Source organism: Rhineura floridana, chromosome 10, assembly GCF_030035675.1.
Source record: "Rhineura floridana isolate rRhiFlo1 chromosome 10, rRhiFlo1.hap2, whole genome shotgun sequence".
In the NCBI taxonomy this organism is placed as follows: domain Eukaryota; kingdom Metazoa; phylum Chordata; class Lepidosauria; order Squamata; family Rhineuridae; genus Rhineura; species Rhineura floridana.
In genome coordinates, this window is record NC_084489.1 from 76,228,869 (window position 1) to 76,247,085 (window position 18,217).

The 18,217-nt window shown below is 40.2% G+C and overlaps 1 protein-coding gene across 2 annotated transcripts in view; it reads right to left on the bottom strand.

Annotated features, from left to right (window-relative positions):
• Positions 1 to 18,217, bottom strand: part of UBE3C (ubiquitin protein ligase E3C) — an 89,924-nt gene that overhangs the window by 29,418 nt on the left and 42,289 nt on the right. For both annotated transcript variants that reach the window (XM_061587477.1, XM_061587476.1), the window contains 3 exons: positions 8,098 to 8,202; positions 7,343 to 7,430; positions 1,268 to 1,365 (listed from right to left, as the gene is read on the bottom strand). In XM_061587477.1, the coding sequence (XP_061443461.1) occupies positions 1,268 to 1,365; positions 7,343 to 7,430; positions 8,098 to 8,202 (291 nt within the window). The remainder of the gene's footprint in view (positions 1 to 1,267; positions 1,366 to 7,342; positions 7,431 to 8,097; positions 8,203 to 18,217) is intronic.

Sequence of the window (18,217 nt, forward strand, 5' to 3'; positions counted from 1 at the left end):
TTGCCAAACTCACTCTGCTGCTTAACTTGCCTTGTTGCTTTGTCAGATGGGATGCTTCGTCAAGTGGGGCTCCCTCTATTTCAAGGAAAAGGACAGATACAACCCACTGGTGAATTGCCCACCTTTGGAGGGAACGGGGGAAACAAATCCTTAGTGTTTAAAGTTCAAGTTTTTCCTTTTACCCCAGGCTCAGTAGGTGGGCACTACAGTTCAGTTGTATTAAAATTATTGTGACTGCCTGCCTATCTAGGAAAAGCAGAAAGAAATCTCACTGATGAAGTTTTCCCGTTACCTAGAGTTTGAATCATTTCACTATCTTAAGAAACCCTAAACCACAGTATTAGACCCAAGAATTTTGGGATTTAGTCCAAAATTTAACCAAGCTTATCATTACAGGAATACCCCGCATTAACGTACGCAATGGGTCCAGAGCGAGTACATAAACCGAAAGTGTACTTAAAGTGAAGCACTACCTTTTTTTCACTTATCGATGCATATACTGCACTGCAATCGTCATATACGGGCATAACTGATGTAAATAATGCATTTATAACTAAAATAAACACAGTACGCCTTATTTTAAGAAAAGGTTTGTAGTTGGAAACTGACTGGGCAGTGGCGTCATGCCGTTAAGTGTCCGTTCTTGCAAAGCGAGCGTACATAAACAGGGGAATGGTGCTACTGTAAATATGTCTGTACTCGCAAGTGAAGGTCCGTATAGCGGGGTATTCCTGTATAATGTTTAAAATGGAAGCCATCTGTTCTCCAACTTCTCATTAGTATTAGCCCAAAATGTCAGGCTGAGATGCAGAACTCTTATGTTTACAGAAGGGCTTCTAAACCTGCCCCTTTCAATTTGGTCTTCTGTACCTTCCTACAAGCCGCTCTGGACAGGCAAGGAAATGGTGGGAGTAGCCTTGAGTGTAAATTGAGAACAAAAATCTCCCACAAAACCAAGAACCCGCAGTATGTGCACATTTTTTTAAAAAAGAAAAAAATCAAGCAGACTTTGGGACATATACATACATCTCCAGCCACTTCAAGACAAAGAGACACTAAAATTGAACCATACCATCACTCCCTTTATGATTTGAAAATGGAATCGGAAATGACAGGATCACACAGAAGGCCTATTTCTGTATTGCAATGTATATATTCTTGTGGTTAAAGAGGCATACTGTCCTTCACAAAGTGCAAGGTTCTACATTTAGCAAATATATCAGGTTATACTTATTGTAAAAAAATACAAGAGTTAAAAAAAATGTACCTTTACTCTTTCTTCAAAAGGAACCACAAAAGGTAGTTCAGTCAATATTGCAAGTTGTCGTTCCTCAGACACAGAAAGAGGTGCCGGATCCAAGCCCACTTTTTAAAATTGAAAATTAAAAAAGAGTGCACTCAGTTTTAATGCATAATACAATACACGACCTTTCCATTCTTCTGTGGATGGTGATGCCATCATCCCATACAGAGAGCAAAATATTTCTACAGAACCAAACTTACTGACTGTAAATAGCAAGCATAAACTATGATTCAAAGAGTCATGTGGGGAGATCCTGCTCATATAGCTAGACCTAGTGGTCTCACTTCCTACTGAATGTTCCACATACTTAGTGCCACTTAGTAGCTCCCAAAACTCAAAGGATATTGGGAGTGGTCTCAAATGCAAAGTGAGAGTCTGCAGTTGGGAAAGAAAGTTCCAGCAGGTATACCAAGGCACACATGTGAGGCTGTAACGCTGGCTATGGTCAGTGGAACCTAGTATTTGTGTAGACAAGGGATACGGGGTCTGTGTTAAACCATTCACCCCAGTTCTCCATTTTTGGGATCCCCTGGGAAGCTTGTGAGACTTTGGGAGCAATTGTGTGTGTTGGACCCTGGGTGAAACCCAGGGTGGATGGGTGGAGTCCTGGGTGAGAGCCAGGAGGTTGAGAGATATTGAATGGAGAAGTGCAAGGCAACTGTTTTAATATTTATTTGTTAATTTGTATTATGTATGCATTTGTATTGTTTTATTGTTTATTTTTTATAATATTTGCTGTTTTATTTTCTGTACACCACTTAGAGATTTTTAATATATATTAAGCAGTATAGAAATGGCTTAAATAAATAATAAATGTTCAACAGGCCAAAGGCCAACCGATATGGTTGGAAATGAAAACTTCCCAAACAAGGAGGTGCAAGAATTTCAATTATCTGAGTATATGTTTAAATATCCATAAACAAGTACATATAGACACTGTCTGCAGGAGTGGTAAAAATTCTTGGAAGACCTGATATGCACGACTTCAGTACTGAAGCACAGGAAATGCTCAGAGAGGAGACTCTTCGGCATCAGTTTGCAGGTAGCAGTGACTAGTTGGTCTTTTGGCAGCAACCACCAACAGTAACAGATACTATATTTTAAGTTCCCCAAGCTATTTTTAATTAGAGCTATTAAGAATGCCTATTTAGTGTAAAAGAGACAGAACTTAGAACATGTGATGAATATCAATATTGCAAGCCTTGGAATGAGAGCACTTTCCTAACTTTCAGGAAATAGTTTTAATTACAGTCAATGTATGCAATCTATTAAGCTAAGGGTTAAAAGTGTTTTAAAACAGAAAGTGCATGTACAGCAAAGGTAAACCACTATCTAACTTCGGCAGTTCAATTATTCTGGTCAATTAGTCAATTTTATCTACATTGCCCCATCAGCGTTTCCATCTTTAAAGAGAAATATGGGACGGAGTCATCAATACACAAGACATTTAGAATTCAAGTGCTTGCCATTTAAGTAAATGAAAAAGCTCAAATAAACATGATCATATGCAAGTCAGTGGGGTTCTTTCACACTAATTGGGTTTAGCTCATATGGAGTCAAGTAGGATTGAACAAATCATAAACACACTGCTATGTGCCTGTCTTCACACAATCATGTTGATCACATCTTTGTTCATTTCCAGGACATTCATTTGGTAAAGGTACAGCGACAACCTCTGGAGGATGAAGCCTTTATTTTATCACATAGTGCAGATATGACTGATTTTGGATACAAAGCATTGACCTGCATAGTTGAGGGGACAGTTTCAAAGACAAACACTTTGCATTCTCTCCAAAGTCTTGAAATAAATATAACAGCAGACTCTCTGTGGCGACTCAGTGTCTTGGATAAGCACCCTGCTATTTCATGTGGGTCTTGGGCAAAATCTTCAGGAATGTATGGCCTGTCATCATGGTACACTATACAATATGGTGTAGTGATATTTGTGGTATTTCAAGTAGGGGCAGCGCAAAAAGATACTGGTCTTCAGTGGGGTACCGTTATTTAACTAATTTTTTAGCATACCTAATCCCAGAGGCTGTTGGTAAATAGCATATATATACATAAATTAGACCATATAAAACAAATTATTGTGGAGATAAAACTGTTAAAACCACCAGCATTAATACATCATGAAATGCTAGACCAAACAGGAAGGTCAAGTAACAATTCTAAGAGAACTTCAGACATCAGCAAGCCCATAAAATGAGGTTCAAGAATTATAGGGGAGCTAATAGGTGCCTCTTTTAATATTGCTATGCAGTATTGTAACTTGGTATAGTAATACAATTACTAAGGCACCCTCAGCTGATCAGGAAGAAAACAGATGTCCAATAGGTCCAACTCACTAACACATGTAGGAAAGGGCTATTTGCACCATATGCAATATGACAGAAATAAAGATGAGCTGAGAAAAAGGTAAGATGACTGATATCCATTTGTTATAGGTGTGAGTTGAGGAGTGAATTTTAATATGCAATACACTATACAGATGAGATTACTGGAAGAGAATGTGTTGGTTACCACTCTAAGAGAGGAAGGTAAACCAGATGGGAGGTTTGAGGCCATGAGGATATGGTCCAGGGTTTCCTTTTATCAGAATTAAGCATGTAAAACAGACCTTTGGTCTCATCTGAAAGGTAGTTTCAATAATAGGGCTTCTCGCCTGTGTAGTCCGAAAGGTGTATCTTCAGATGGAAGCTCCTGGTATAAGTCTTCCCATACTGGCCTAGAAACCAGAGTGGGTGATAGTCCGTTTGCATGAACAAACGCGCCCCCCCCCTTGATCTTAACGTCCAGCATCTCCAACAGGGAGGAGGGCGAGATAAACAGGCCCCTCAAAGTCAAAACTCACAGGAAAGTTCTTCTCAAAGAAGCCGAAGGTGCCGGGGCATGGATGCAGCCGACACCAAGGCACAGTGGACAAAGGCCGGACGGCAGAACGGCGGCAGCTGCAGGGGCGCTTCTCAGCTCTCAGAAGCCACCGAAAGACCATCATGGCAGAGCAGCGTCTCCCGAGGACAGGCCGTGGCAACCAGGCCTGCCAAACGCCGCAGCCCATCTATGGCTCCAGCCTGGCTTGGCATCCTCCACTGTGAGAGGCGGCTGCAGCAGCGGCCCGGCGCAGATGGAACACTAAGTCGTGTCCCTGGGTCACACAAACAGCTGGCGTCCAGGTCCAGGTCAAGTACGGGGGAGGCGGCATAGGAAAGAGGGAGGGGGGGCTCCCTGTATTTTCTGTACGTTGTAGCCTCCAGCAGAGGGGGGATTACCCCATAAAAGCCATTTGTGGTGGAGCTCCATCGCCCGTAGCTGTTGCCTCTACTGCCATCTTCCTGTTACTGTCAAATTGATAAGACGCCAGAAAGTCCCTCTCTTGTATGGCCTCTATGATCAAGGCTAGGGACTCCATTTTGAAGTGATGGTATATCATGAATTTGTTTAGGAATTTGAGGTTTAGAATGGCTAACCAATACGCCAGTAGTAGGGGATTGAACCCTAGCCTCAGGAGTAGGCTAACTGGAAGTGGAAGGAAGCACGAGTGACTGGTGAACTGACAGAAGAGACACAGATGTCTGTTCTGGGAAACCATCAAAGTCCTTATCCAATGACACTGATGGAAAGTGAAACAGCACTGCCAGTCTCTCTTGACCTGTAACAGGTACTTCCAAACGTGACCCATCCTCAACAATAATGGCGCTAGTGGATAATGCTTCCAGAGAGCTTGCAGCAGTCACATACCGTGTCTGCATGGCAGCCAGCTGAGTAGAAGAATGCTTGGTTTTAGCGACAGCCTTGGAGTGATGTTTGATGCCTTGGATCTCAGGCTTGAACAAACTTTATGTTGCGCCTTGTGGTGTCAGGTACGCCCTGCTGTTCCCCATTGGAGAGCTAGTCAAGGGAATCCGCAATTGCAGCTGGACCTGCTATGGTGTACACACACTCAGTAGAGGGGTGCAGTAACCTAAGTATAACACACACACACTGGAGGAGAGGGGCGGTGATTCCGGAACCAAAGCACACGCATACGGTAGAGAGGTGCGGTGCAGCCCTGACTGCAAGAGAGGGTCCACTGTTAACATCCTTCCTTGTGCTTCTCTACCCTCCTTTAAAAAAAAAAAAAAACAGAGTTCCTGCCTTCTGTCCGAAGTAGAAGGGAAGGGGGAAACCACAGGAAAACAGGGAACAGCGATGAAGAGGCACAGGAGACTAGCAGAAACTTACAAGAAAAAGAACAGGAAAAACACAAGCAAAATGACAGGCGAGATAGAAAAGAGCCAAGCAAACCAAAATGGCGACTGTGAAAAAGGGTGGGAAGCAGAAAGCAAAACAAAATGGCAACCGTGGAAAAGGGTAGGAGAAAAAAGCTGCCAAAAAAAGCTGCCACCACTTTGGCAACAGCCCAGAGCCGCAGCCGCAAGCTCCGGGCGAAGGCAGGTACTCCTGAAGCAGGACTGCCAAAAGCGGCGGCCACTGCTTCAGTAACAAGCCAAAACTGCAGCCGCTAGCTCTGAGCGAGGACAGAGCACCTGAACTCGCTTCAGCAGAGGCCCAGAGTCGCAACCGCAAGCTCTGGGCAAAAGGCCTCTGCAAGGCGCACAAACTCTAGAGGACAGAGTTGCTATGGAGAGGAAGGAGGCCTCCGAGGCCATAGCCACAAGCCCTGTGGGGGGAGGTGAGGATGATACTGGGGCTGCACTGCAGCTGCAAGCCCTGAGTGGAAGGGGGGAAGAGAAGGGGGGGAAACCCCAGTGGAGCCCACTAAAAACAGGGATCAAGACAGGGTGACCAGGGAGGAAACGATGAAGGGAACCTTCTACTGCAGATACACACACACACCCTTCCACACAACACTCGATCACATGTCTCCAACCAACACACAATTCAAGAAGTCCCACTAGAAGACACAGTAGCAAACATATTAGCTTAGCTAAGGCTGTGAAAAAAAACCTTGGACGAAGGCAAGAATGAACTGAGGAGGACCAGAAGGAGCATTCCTGCCTTCGGACAGTAGGGGGCACTACAGCCCACCTGATGGCATGCTACCTGGGGAAAAACAGTTGGGCAAAGGATGAGTTTTCCTCAGCTGGGCTTACAATATTACTTACACTCTTATTGATCCAAGACAGAATGAAAGTTATCTTAGGAGGTTCTTTTGCAATGTGCAGTTTGTATATTTTAATGTTTCATATGCATTCTTAAGAGTTGTCACTTTGTTTTTATAAAGTTTCAGCCATCTCAAGACTCAGTGACCTGTTTTGGATGTTACAATAAATATGATTTAATTTTGATGGAAACAAGCTGCAATGGGCCTTGAGCTTGTGCACACTGCCCTCCCCTCTCTGTAGAGCAGCCACGAGGGGAAGATCAGACATTTTCGCTTCTATTTTTGAGTAAATGACAAGCTGCAGTTAATCTACAACTGACAAACTGTGATTAATCTTCACTACTGTTTCTCTGAAACAGGGGTTACAAAGCTGGTTTGTTTGAAACAAACTAAAATTAAGGTTAACCACAGTTGGTCAAGTTCTGACGTTAAACAAAAGCTGCAGTAAAACAAAGCAAAAACTGATTGCTTCCTTGTGGCTGCACCAGAGAAGGGAAGAAATGTGCAAAGCTGAGGCTTGCCATCCCTTGTTCCGTGACAAAACCATGGTTTATCATGACATTCAAACCAGCCCTGTGGGCAGGCAGGTCATAAATAAAAAAAAGTTTGACATGTATCTTAAATAAAGACGGCAAGACTACAGGAAGATCATAAACTGTTTTCCCAATGTACATGCACACATCATTACAACTATTAGTATAAATATAAAAATCCTGCTGGATCAAACAAAGGGTTCACCTAGCCCAGCATCCTGTTTCCCACAGTGGCCAATTAGATGTTCTGTTTTGGGCTTCTGCAGACATGAGCTCAATAGTTCTCTCCTGCTGTTGTTCTCCAACAGCTGGAATTCAGCTATGCAACAGACTGGGGAACCCCACATTCTGGAAATAAGTGACATCTTCAATTTCCAAATCAAAACAGTATTGCCTTACCATCTAGAGTAGACTGTAATGGTCCTATTCTTCCCATTCTTCTCACTCTCCATACATGTCTGGCTGATGGCACGTAAAGTTGTGTAACCTAGTTGTTCATTAAACGACATAGTTAAATATCTCCAATTAAGAGCTCAAGACCAAAATCTTTCCTATAATTTAATCACTAGTAACAGAGTTTTAAACATAAAGGGCACTAGGAGGAAGACAACCCACTTGGAGGTGTCCTAGTGCCCACTCGAGAATGCTTCACTCAATAGATGTTAGCATTATAAAAATTAATTATCAGTCTTCTTTAATCAGTCACTTCTTCTCCCAAAGGCGTTAAGTGACTTTACAGTCAGCTCTGTTTTACATTACCCTATTCCCAATCCCAAAATTCTGATTAACTGTACACAATTGCATTGGACCACAGAGTAAGATGTCACACGGTTATGGGGGAATGCAACCAATACCTTGTATATTGAAGTTGCAATCCTACACAAAATTATTCAGCATGTACAGTGAGGTACGTATAACATTCTTCTTAGTAAACATGCATAAGATATGATAGTATATATCACAGATAGAGAACTGAGAACAGATGACAAATATTCAAAATCCTTCAAGGAATCAGGTTAACACCTGCACTATTATTTTACTAATAACCATATTTATAATTATTAATGCCAGGATTTAGATTTAAAAATAAAACTAAATCTGTATCAGTCTGGTTTTTATTTTAAAGAATAGAAAAGAAACCATGTCATTGTTACCTTATCTGCTTTAATGTTTTCCTGTTCTGAAAGCCAGTGATTTGGTGGACAGAAATTTCTTCTTGTATCTCTAGATTTCAACATTTTCACTAAATTAGTGATTACCTGGATGGCAGAAACATTTCAACACAGATTGTAACTTTATGTCTTTTGCACAATACCACAGACACCATGCCACAACATTTTAAATATATATTACTGGAACAATGTTACAGTATTTTTATTCTTAAAGAGATGTGATTAAGTAATTGAGAATTTGGTCTTAGTTCATTAGATAGCCAGTCACTTAAAACCACTTCTTCCTGGACACTACTGAAATCTCTGAACATATAAAATGTTAGGAATTCTAGGAAAGTCTAAATTATTTTGATTTAAGGTAGTTTAGAAGAGGAAAGCCAATTGTATCTTGATGTAAACGGCGGCTGCATTCAGACATACTACTAAACCATGGTTTAGCATTACACAAATGAGCCAATGAGCTACTGCTTCCATTTTAGATTAACTGCAGTTTGTCATGACATCTGGACCCAGATAAACTGTGTTTAATCTTTACTATAGTTTCTTTCAATAGGCCAAAATTAAGATTAACCAGTTTGTACAGGTTCAGATATGACAAGCTGGAGTTAATCTAAAACGGAATTGAATATTTCTGATCTCCTCCTTGTAGCTACAACAGAAGAGTGAGATGTGTGCAAGACCAAGGTTTGCTACAGTTCACTGCTGTAATGGTTTAACATTACACCCAAATGAGGCTAGTACAGTAGGGTCCCGCTTACCGGCACTTCGCTTTCCAGAGTTCCACTAATGTGGCGGCTTTCAATCAGGAGAAATTCCCTGTTTTAAAGCCGATTTTGCGCTTTTGCTGCATTTTTGCGCGATGCGCCCCATTAAACTCAATGGGTTCCGCTTTACAGCGGCAGTCCAGAATGGAACCTGCCGTATAAGCGGGGCCCGCCTGTATCTACCGTATATTCCGGCGTATAAGACGACTTTTTAACCCAGGAAAATCTTCTCAAAAGTCGGGGGTCGTCTTATACGCCGGGTGTCGTCTTATAGGGCGGGTGCTGAAACTTCCGAGCCGGACTGGAGAATCTGCGGTTGCCGCATATGGTGGGGGGAGCTCAAAAACGGCCGCGGCCGCATCCCCGCCATATGCGGCGACCGTATGAAAGGGAGTTGATTGCCTCCGGACAGTGCTGTCTCTGTCGCTTCCACCGAGAGATCAGTCCAGAAGGGCGCAGAACTCGGGTCACACAACAGAGAATGCGGGAGAAAGCCGTTTGATTCCTTATCGTGCAACAGGCGCCCCACGCACCCTCTCCCTTCAGATTCACGAGCTGTCCTTCAGTTGTGTTCTGCTCACCAAAGCAAAAAAGGCCCAGGATTTCTAAGGAAAATATGTAACTGTTTTATCAAGAGGACAGAGACTTTGTGTGTGGCGTTGAATAGTGCGCCTATTCTCTTCCAGACAACAAAAAGGAACAACAGCCATTTCTATCTCCTCGGGAGAGATAAGTTCTATCTGCCCAGACGTAATAGGGCAAGCCATTGGTTTCCTTTTTTTTTTTTTTTTTCAATAATTTTTATTCAGATTTTCATAAAACATACAAGACAAAATCATAAAACATTCAAAGACAAAAAACAAAATCAAAAATAGTTAAACAAAAAGAAAAAAAGAAAAGAAGAAAAAAAAAAACAAAAATAAAAAATAAAGAGTAAAATATTGACTTCCCATTTGTCAAAGATCAAATCAGTTATAAGTCTATAATATATAGCAATCCTGTCTCTTAAGTCATATTATAAAATCACTTTCCTCCAGTAGTTATCTTACTTAATCATCAAATCTCATAAACATTACTTTATTCTTTCCACAAAAAGTCAAAGAGAGGTTTCAATTCTTTAAGAAATATATCTATCAATTTTTTTTTTCCAGATAAGCATATCGATTAATCCATCTCATTACTAATTATGATAATCTTATTGTCATAACCATAGTCAAAATAAACATTTCAATTAATCCATCACATCAGAATCTGTTAGGTTCAGTAATTTCAGTAGCCATTGTTCTATTATCTCTATTAGTTCCATTTTCCATCTTCCATCTTCAGTAGTCTTGTTAAGTCCAGTAATTTCAATATCCAATCTTCCATTATCAGTATTCCATAATAATCTTGCTGTCAAAGCCATAGTCATATAATAAGAGTCTGATGGGAATTACCTCTATCCCAAATATTTTCTTGCCATCCATTCTGAATAAGTTGCTGAAATACTGCTGTAAAATCATATCTCTGTTCTTTTTTTCAAAATACACTGGGTCATCTCTTAAAAGTTTTTCCATTGTCACATGGCTGCAGTTAATTCCATAGATTTTCTCTATATTGGGCTCCATCACATCATTCCAGTCCAGAAGATAATCCATGCCATTGATAACTTTATCTCTAGAATCTTCATTAATTTCTTCAGAGATAACATTGAGTTCCAAACAATAGATTTTATTTCTAAAGTCCATAGACTCCAAATCTTGTTCCTGTTCCACGTTTGTTCCAATCTCCGGGATCTCCTCTCTCACAGGGACCCCTATTCCAGTCTCCAGGGTCTCCTCTCTCACAGGGACCCCTATTCCAATCTCCGGGGTCTCCTCTCTCACAGGGACCCCTTCCAGGGTCACCTCTCTCACAGGGACCCTTATATCTTTAATCTCCTGCTTCATTTTACTCAATTCAATTTTCGTTATCTCAATCTCATTCATTATTCTCTGAAACATAGTTATTTCCAGATTCTCAGCCACTTTCTTAATTGCCATTTTAAAAGAAAAATATAGGAAAACCACTTCTTATTTCAGCAACAATTGGGTTAATACTCCAAACTTGGTGACATCACAGTATAAACAGAGCAGACAGCCTTATCTCTCCAATAGTTAAGTAAACAAAATGCAGTTCCCAGGATCGAAGCAATTAATGGCAATCGTCAAGAAACAGATTCGTCAAAATAAAATAGACCAAAAAGAGAGTAGTCTCAAAACAGTATAATATTTTTCAAAATAAAAATCTGGAATAGAAATCCCTCTTCTGTGTGTGTCTTTAGAATGCAAATCCAGGACAGCTTTTTGCAACAAAAACAGAGATAAGCTATTAATTAGTGCGTAGCAGAGAGAAGTTACGGCTCCCCAGTGAGATGTCAAAAACCGATCAATCTGGCAAATCTCTTTTAAACAGCAACAATTTAAGTCAAGTAAAAGAAAAATATAGAAAGAAGGGTGCTTGCCTGTTAGTGCGTTCTCTCTTAGAAGATAAGGTGAACGTTCGCTTTATCAGATAGAGCTTGCTGTTGAAAATCCGTCCCACCTTCGTCGGCTGGACCTCGTCCCATAAATTAATGAGATCTGGTCGTCCCAACAAAAATAGGCTTTGAGGTTAATCTCTTCGTTTCTCCCTACCCGGGAGAAGTTTAATCAGTCAAAAAAAAAAGAAAAAACTGACTGATATATCTGAATAAGCTTCTTTTGAGGCAGGAGCCCGTCTCAAAAGCAGGCACAGGCTAAGTCACCCTTCCCGGAAGTCCGCAAGCCATTGGTTTCCATGAAAGCAGAACACGAGTCTTGCAAGGGTGTGACCAGGAAAGCAGATGGAAGGAGCAGAGGGGAAAAGACTCAAAAACCGAAAGGTAGAATAATGCTGCTTCAGGCTGGGCTTGAGCGGGTCCAGGTGATCCTGGTCACTATTAGGAACTGCCCTTAACCTTTAAATCAACTCTTGGTGATTGTTACTAGGAGTAACTATTTTATAGAGAGCGATCAGAATACGGGGATGCCCTTTACAGAGTTACGGTAAGAAAATAAACAGAGAGAAGAAACAGAGAGAAGAAATAAAGAAACAACATCAGTAACTATATACAATGTTCCTTGCCTCGTGGACCTTACAATCTCAGTTTTGCCAACAGGAAGACAACTGTGCAAAAGGAGGAGAAGCCTTGCAGAGCTGCAATCCTAAGGACACTTACCTAGGAGAAAACCTCCCTGAATTTACTGGGACCCTACCTCGGATGCATAGTACCGGACTACTCCTTTATGCACGCCTGAAGGACAGCAGCCTCCCCCCGCCCGTCCTTTCCTACTAAGAAACAGGGGTAAATTATTCTCAGATTGCACCCATAATCTTAAAATATGGGCACAATCCACTTTTATGTTCTTTTGATTGTAATGGGAGAATTAGGCAGGCCCTTGACAGTGCAATCTTATGCATGTTTACTCAGAAGTAAGTCCCATTAAGTTCAGTGTGTGGGGATACTCTATAATAAATTTGTTTAGGATTGCCTGGCGCATCTCTCTTAACCTCAGGATTTACCTTGCAAGCAAGGCATCGGCATAGCTATGTTTCTTTGTTGATCTCTCCCCCCTTTCTTTGTCCGTTTACATATAATAGTTGTTTGATCTGTATCTTTGGAAAAATAAAACCCTATCTTCTATGCTTAGGGGGGAAATACTTTCTGTTTCTGCATTTTTCCCTTAGTTGAGTTGCACACATTTATGTATAAAACGACAGGGGTAGTCTTATACGGCGAGTATATCCCAAACTCTATATTTTAACTGGAAAAGTTGGGGGTCATCTTATACGCCCAGTCGTCTTATACACCGGAATATACGGTACTCATTATAAGATGCCTAACATATGTAGTTAAAACCAGATGCAAAGCTTAATAAGCTGTTGTCTCTTTCCCATTAAAACCCAGTAACCCTGAAGTTGGACATTTAGCTAGTGAAAAACTATTTGGTCCATTGACCAGTCAAATATCAAATAATGGTCAAGTATCATGGCTTCATGGAATATTTGACAAAATTTGACCTTGGCCAGGTAACAGTCAACTGATAACATTTGTTGGCCAGTTTCATATCAAAATATGATTCGCACAGTCGACACACAACTCCTGAAGACAAGTTTTCAGGAGACAGGGGCATTATCAGTACTAGATCGTAGGTGACTATTGGAGCTAAGGAAAAGAGGAGTGCTAGAGAAGAGGCATTACATATTCTCTGCCTTGGGATATTCCACAAGATCCAAGAATGCACATGATGACTCAGAACCCAGATTGCAACTGAACATTTTAAGACATCTTTATGTTACAGGACCGAACAAAATCCCCACTCTTCCATTTATATTATATCAAGTTTGAAAGCAGCACCATAGAGCTAAGGCACTATGGTATAGAGCTCTGTGCCAAAAGGTTTGTGTTTTTTTTAGCAAATACTTCAGTAGTGTCTAAACTGGTGCATTACTGGGCAGATGCCAAAGGAAGCAAAGTAATGTTAATGGACAATCAAAAGGGTTTCCTTTCCATATACTGAATATTTTTTTCTTAATGACCTGGTTTGTTAAGCGAGGTTTTACATGTTGGAAAAGGGGGGGGACCCATTAGGAGATCTGTGTGATTATGCAGAAATTCTTTCACCACTTTGCCCTTTGTAAAATTCAATGCGGTTTAGCTAAGTTGGTCACCGAAGCACAGATTCCATTAAGCCCCAATTGCAATCATCATGAGGAGATATTGCATGTGAAAGCTTTCAAGCACAGACGGAAGTAATTTGAAAGACATTCAAATAAATTAAGCTGAGGCTGAAATAGTCTTTTGTGGGGACCAATTTTGTACAAACCTGCTCAAAAAGCACTGCCATAAAAGAGGGATTTTTGCAAAAGAGAACCATTTTCATTTCTAAAAATTAAACATAAGAAAGCCTGTCTAGTACAGCTTACTATTTCCCACAACGGCCAATCAGAAGCCGTGGGAACAGCATAGTCAGGACATGAGCACATAGCCCTCCTCCTCTGTTCTGAATCTAATAATGATAAGCACGCCATGTCTGATCCTGGACTGGTAGCCACTGATTGCCTTATCCTCCATGATTTTGTCTCATCCCCTTTTAAAGCCATCCAAATTGGCAGCCATCGCTACGTCTGGTGGTAGTGGATTCCACTGTGATAAAGCAATACTTCCTTTTGTCTGTCCTGAATCTTTTACACATCAACTTCTTTGGGAACCTTGGGTTCTAATGTTATGAGACAAAGTTCTCTCTATCCACTTTCTCCATACCATGCATAATTTCTACATTTCTATCATGTCCCTTCTTACTCATCTTTTTCTAAATTAAAACTAAATGTAATAATAAAACTTTAAAAAATATTCCCTTAAGGAAGGTTGTTGTGTTGTATTTACAAATTGCTGTTATAGGAATCTCTTGGGCCTTTAGAAAACATTTAGAACTAGAACATAGGGAAAGAGATGGCCTTTTTGACCGATACAAAATGATTTTGTACATTTGAAACTACATGTTAAATTAATAGATGTTTATCCAATTTTGCATGAAAATATCCTTACAAAGTGGCAACTAATGATGAGTCAAAACAGGAATCCCTGTTTTATTAACCTTTTTGCCCTCTATGGAAAGGGGCCAATGTTTGTCTGAGTGGAGTATGCAAACATAGATAAAAGTACAGTAGGGCCCCACTCATACGGCAGGTTACGTTCCAGACCCTCGCCTAAAAGCGAAACCTGCTGAAAAGCGGAACTCCATCAATAAAATGGTGCCCGACGCCTGAAAAATGCCATAAAAGCGGAACAAGCACCGTATGAGTGGGGCCTTACTCTAATTGAAAACTGCCGTATTAGCGGGCCACCAAAAAGCAGGACACTGAAAAGTGGGGCACTACTGTATTTGCTTTGAAATGGGGCCTATGATCCCTCTCTTTTGGTTGCCCAAAGAGGAGTAACTTTGTTGCAAACTGAACCCTTTTACATGAGCAGTTGCCACTTTAAAAGGGGGCAATGCACAATGCATAAGGCACAGGATCCTTCCCTTTCTCAAGAAAAACTGCAAAGAGGAGCAGAACTGCTGCATGTATGGGCAGGTAATGTAAGCTTTTTGTGATGGATGGGCTTCTCTATTAGTGGAAGGTTCACACACTACAACTTTTGCTCCTAAAATTGAATTCCATGAGAATGCAGACTTGAATCCTTTAATCCAACAGATTATCTTCTATGTAGCTCTTATTCACCTTGTTTATCATATAATGCACAGAATGTGACAGAAGTGAAATTATAATGGGTTGACTTTATAACATTTTGGGTTTTTAATTTTACATTTAATTAAAAGCAATAGTTCAAAGGGGAGAATTTCAGGGCCCCTTGCTTTTTACAAAGCAGGCTGTAGGCCACATGGGATCATGCCCTCTCCATTTTTTAAAAAAAACATGTACACCTCTTCCCAACACATAGAATAAGAGGGTTGTCAAAACACTCATTTTTGCTTGGGCCATACCAATATTGAGGGAAAGTGAACATCTTCTGAAATTACAGATAGGCAGTAAACGTTTGAGTACTTTAGCTCTCTACTATTACAGAGCAGGATATCTGAAAGACCAACTATATCCATACAAACATGCTCATTCCCTAAGATCTTTTTCAAAGGTCTTGCTCCCAGTGCCCCCATCTTCTGGCATGCTGGCTATAAAGTTACCTCCAAGAATACTTAATTTCTGCTCCAATAGTCTTTAGGCAGCAGCTAAAACAGTTTTGTTCTTCCAACTATTTAATGGGTTTTTTACTATTCTAACATCACCTTTAATTGCTCCTATTATAATCTGTAAACTTTTTATTTTTTTATTATTTATTGTACTTATATACCGCCCCATAGCCGAAGCTGTCTGGGCGGTTTAGAGTAACTAAAAACATTAAAACAAATATACAAAATTAAAACACATCTTTTAAAAACAATTTAAAACACAATTTAAAAATGTAAAACAATGTCAAACTTTTTGCTGCTTAAGTGCATTGGAAACCTGAAGGTTTCAATGCAGGATAAAAAAAATTTAAATAAGATGCTAACTTTCAACTACGTAAGCACTTATATAAAATTGTTTATACTGGTCAACAGGGATGGGAAACATGTAGCCCTCCAGATGTTACTGGACTCCTATCAGCCCCAACCAGCATGGGGCATCGTCAGGGATGATGGGAGTTACATCTGGAGGGCCACAGGTTCCCATCCCCTGCCAGAGAGGTATATCTTGCACAGTTCACTTTTTTTAAAAAATGATACAAAATACAGACTGAGAGAAATGTATTGTATATATTTCTTCTGATAAATCTTTCTAAACCTGGTGAATGTTATTCTGCAACTTGTTTTTCTTTGTATACTTAATTGCTTTGGCTGTGGGGCGGTATATAAATGTAATAAATAATAATAATACTTTTAACTATCCAGGTTCATGAGAAGCTTTCCAAATTTTACCAACTCTACATAAGTATTGCAAAATTTGATGTAGGCAAACCATTCTTTTTTGTGGGTTTCGACACAAGACAGTTAGCTGAATGGATAGTGCATAGCACAAAGACATAGCATGATTTCCTAGCATACAAAAACATGTTGGGCCACTTGTCACAGCTTAACAAACTGAGCATTTACTAGATAATGACAGGACATCTAATTAAATAAAATTGTGCAAATAGATATTAGATCAATCTGCAAAAATTCTAAGTTTAGCAAAGCATTAGTACAGTATTCAACACAATCAAAACATTATCAGTTACTCTCATCACTAGTAATGTCCATAATGTTCATGCTTGTAAGTGAAATGTGTTGTAAAAATCAGGCAAAATGGGTGGGATAGAGGCTATTGTAGACTTGTAGAATGAATAAGCATTCCTTAATTAGCCCATCAGGTTAAGTGCAAGCATTAATGGGCCTTTCCTAAAGTCTAGCATGACATCTTTCTCCAAACATGGCCAAGAAGAAAGTTCCATTAGCAATATTAATACAAGCTTAGTTGATCATTTTCATTCAATTAACTTCTTTCAATTAAATAGATAGCTTGACAAAAGCAGTGATAAAAGATCTGAAGGGACGACTGATGACTCGAACTGAACATTAGTGTGTGAGAGGTCGCTAGTATTAAACCGACTGTAAATCCAACATTCAATTTGGAAAATGCATTTCTTCTGCTTCCACTCCTTTAATGAGTAATTTTAGCTGACTACATGTGTTTGCTGCAGAAATTTCATGGCAAGTCAAACACTTTCTTGTGCAACAGTTATATTCTCAATTCCTAATCCACCTCCTTAGTGTTCTTCAACATTGGGTTGACAAAAAGGGGGGGAAAGAAGTGGGTAGAAAACTGGTAATCATTTAGAAATATTTAAAGACCACACTCCTGAGCAATCTTAGTTGTGAACAGTCTCCCTGAAACATTGTAGCTAATATGCAAACAGTCTTGGAAGATTGTACCCACAGTTGGTTGAATCCACACACCAGCTTTCCAGCTGAGCTCTGCATTACGCCAAGCAAAAAACCCAAACCCTTACTTAAGACCACACAGATTCTCCACAAAACAGGAGTACATGAAGTATGGACCATCGGACAAATTGTTCGTCTCAACAGGGAAAAAACGTCAATAGGGGAAAACCAAATAATGTATTATTAACCCTGTTGACTCACTAACAAAGGGATAGCCAACACAAGGCCCTCCGGATGTTGTTGAACTACAACTTCCATCAATCCAGCCAACATCAATGACAATATTTTCAGTTTGCCCTATTTCAGCATCAGTCTAACTATTTCAGAGATGTCAGCACAGGTTTTTATGCATTTTGATGCACTTGTCTCCTAATATATGAATTTTCAATGCAATTTTGCCTAGTACATAAATTTTGGCAAGTAATATTACCTCCTGCAATGCAATCATTAATATACACATTTTGTGCACATCCTCCACTCATAAACACATTTGTGTACACTTTTCTGTTGTTGGAGAACTACATCACAACATTCAGAAAAATAAGAATTTCAAATGATACCTGCATTTGGTTTGTGTATTAGTTCAGGATGTGCACGTTTGCTATGTTCACATTAAAATATGAACCAAACGAATTTCCCGCCATCCCCAGTTCAAACAAGTTCTGCCACATTTAGGATGCATATCGGTACAGTAGTGGCTGGTGTCCATTGGGACTGGAAGCAGGGAGACCAAAAATAGGTGGAGCCAGACCAATGACAGGCAGAGCTAGGGATGGGATCCATTGACCGGTATCACTTCAAAAGCATTCCATCAACCTAACGGGCATTTTCAATTCA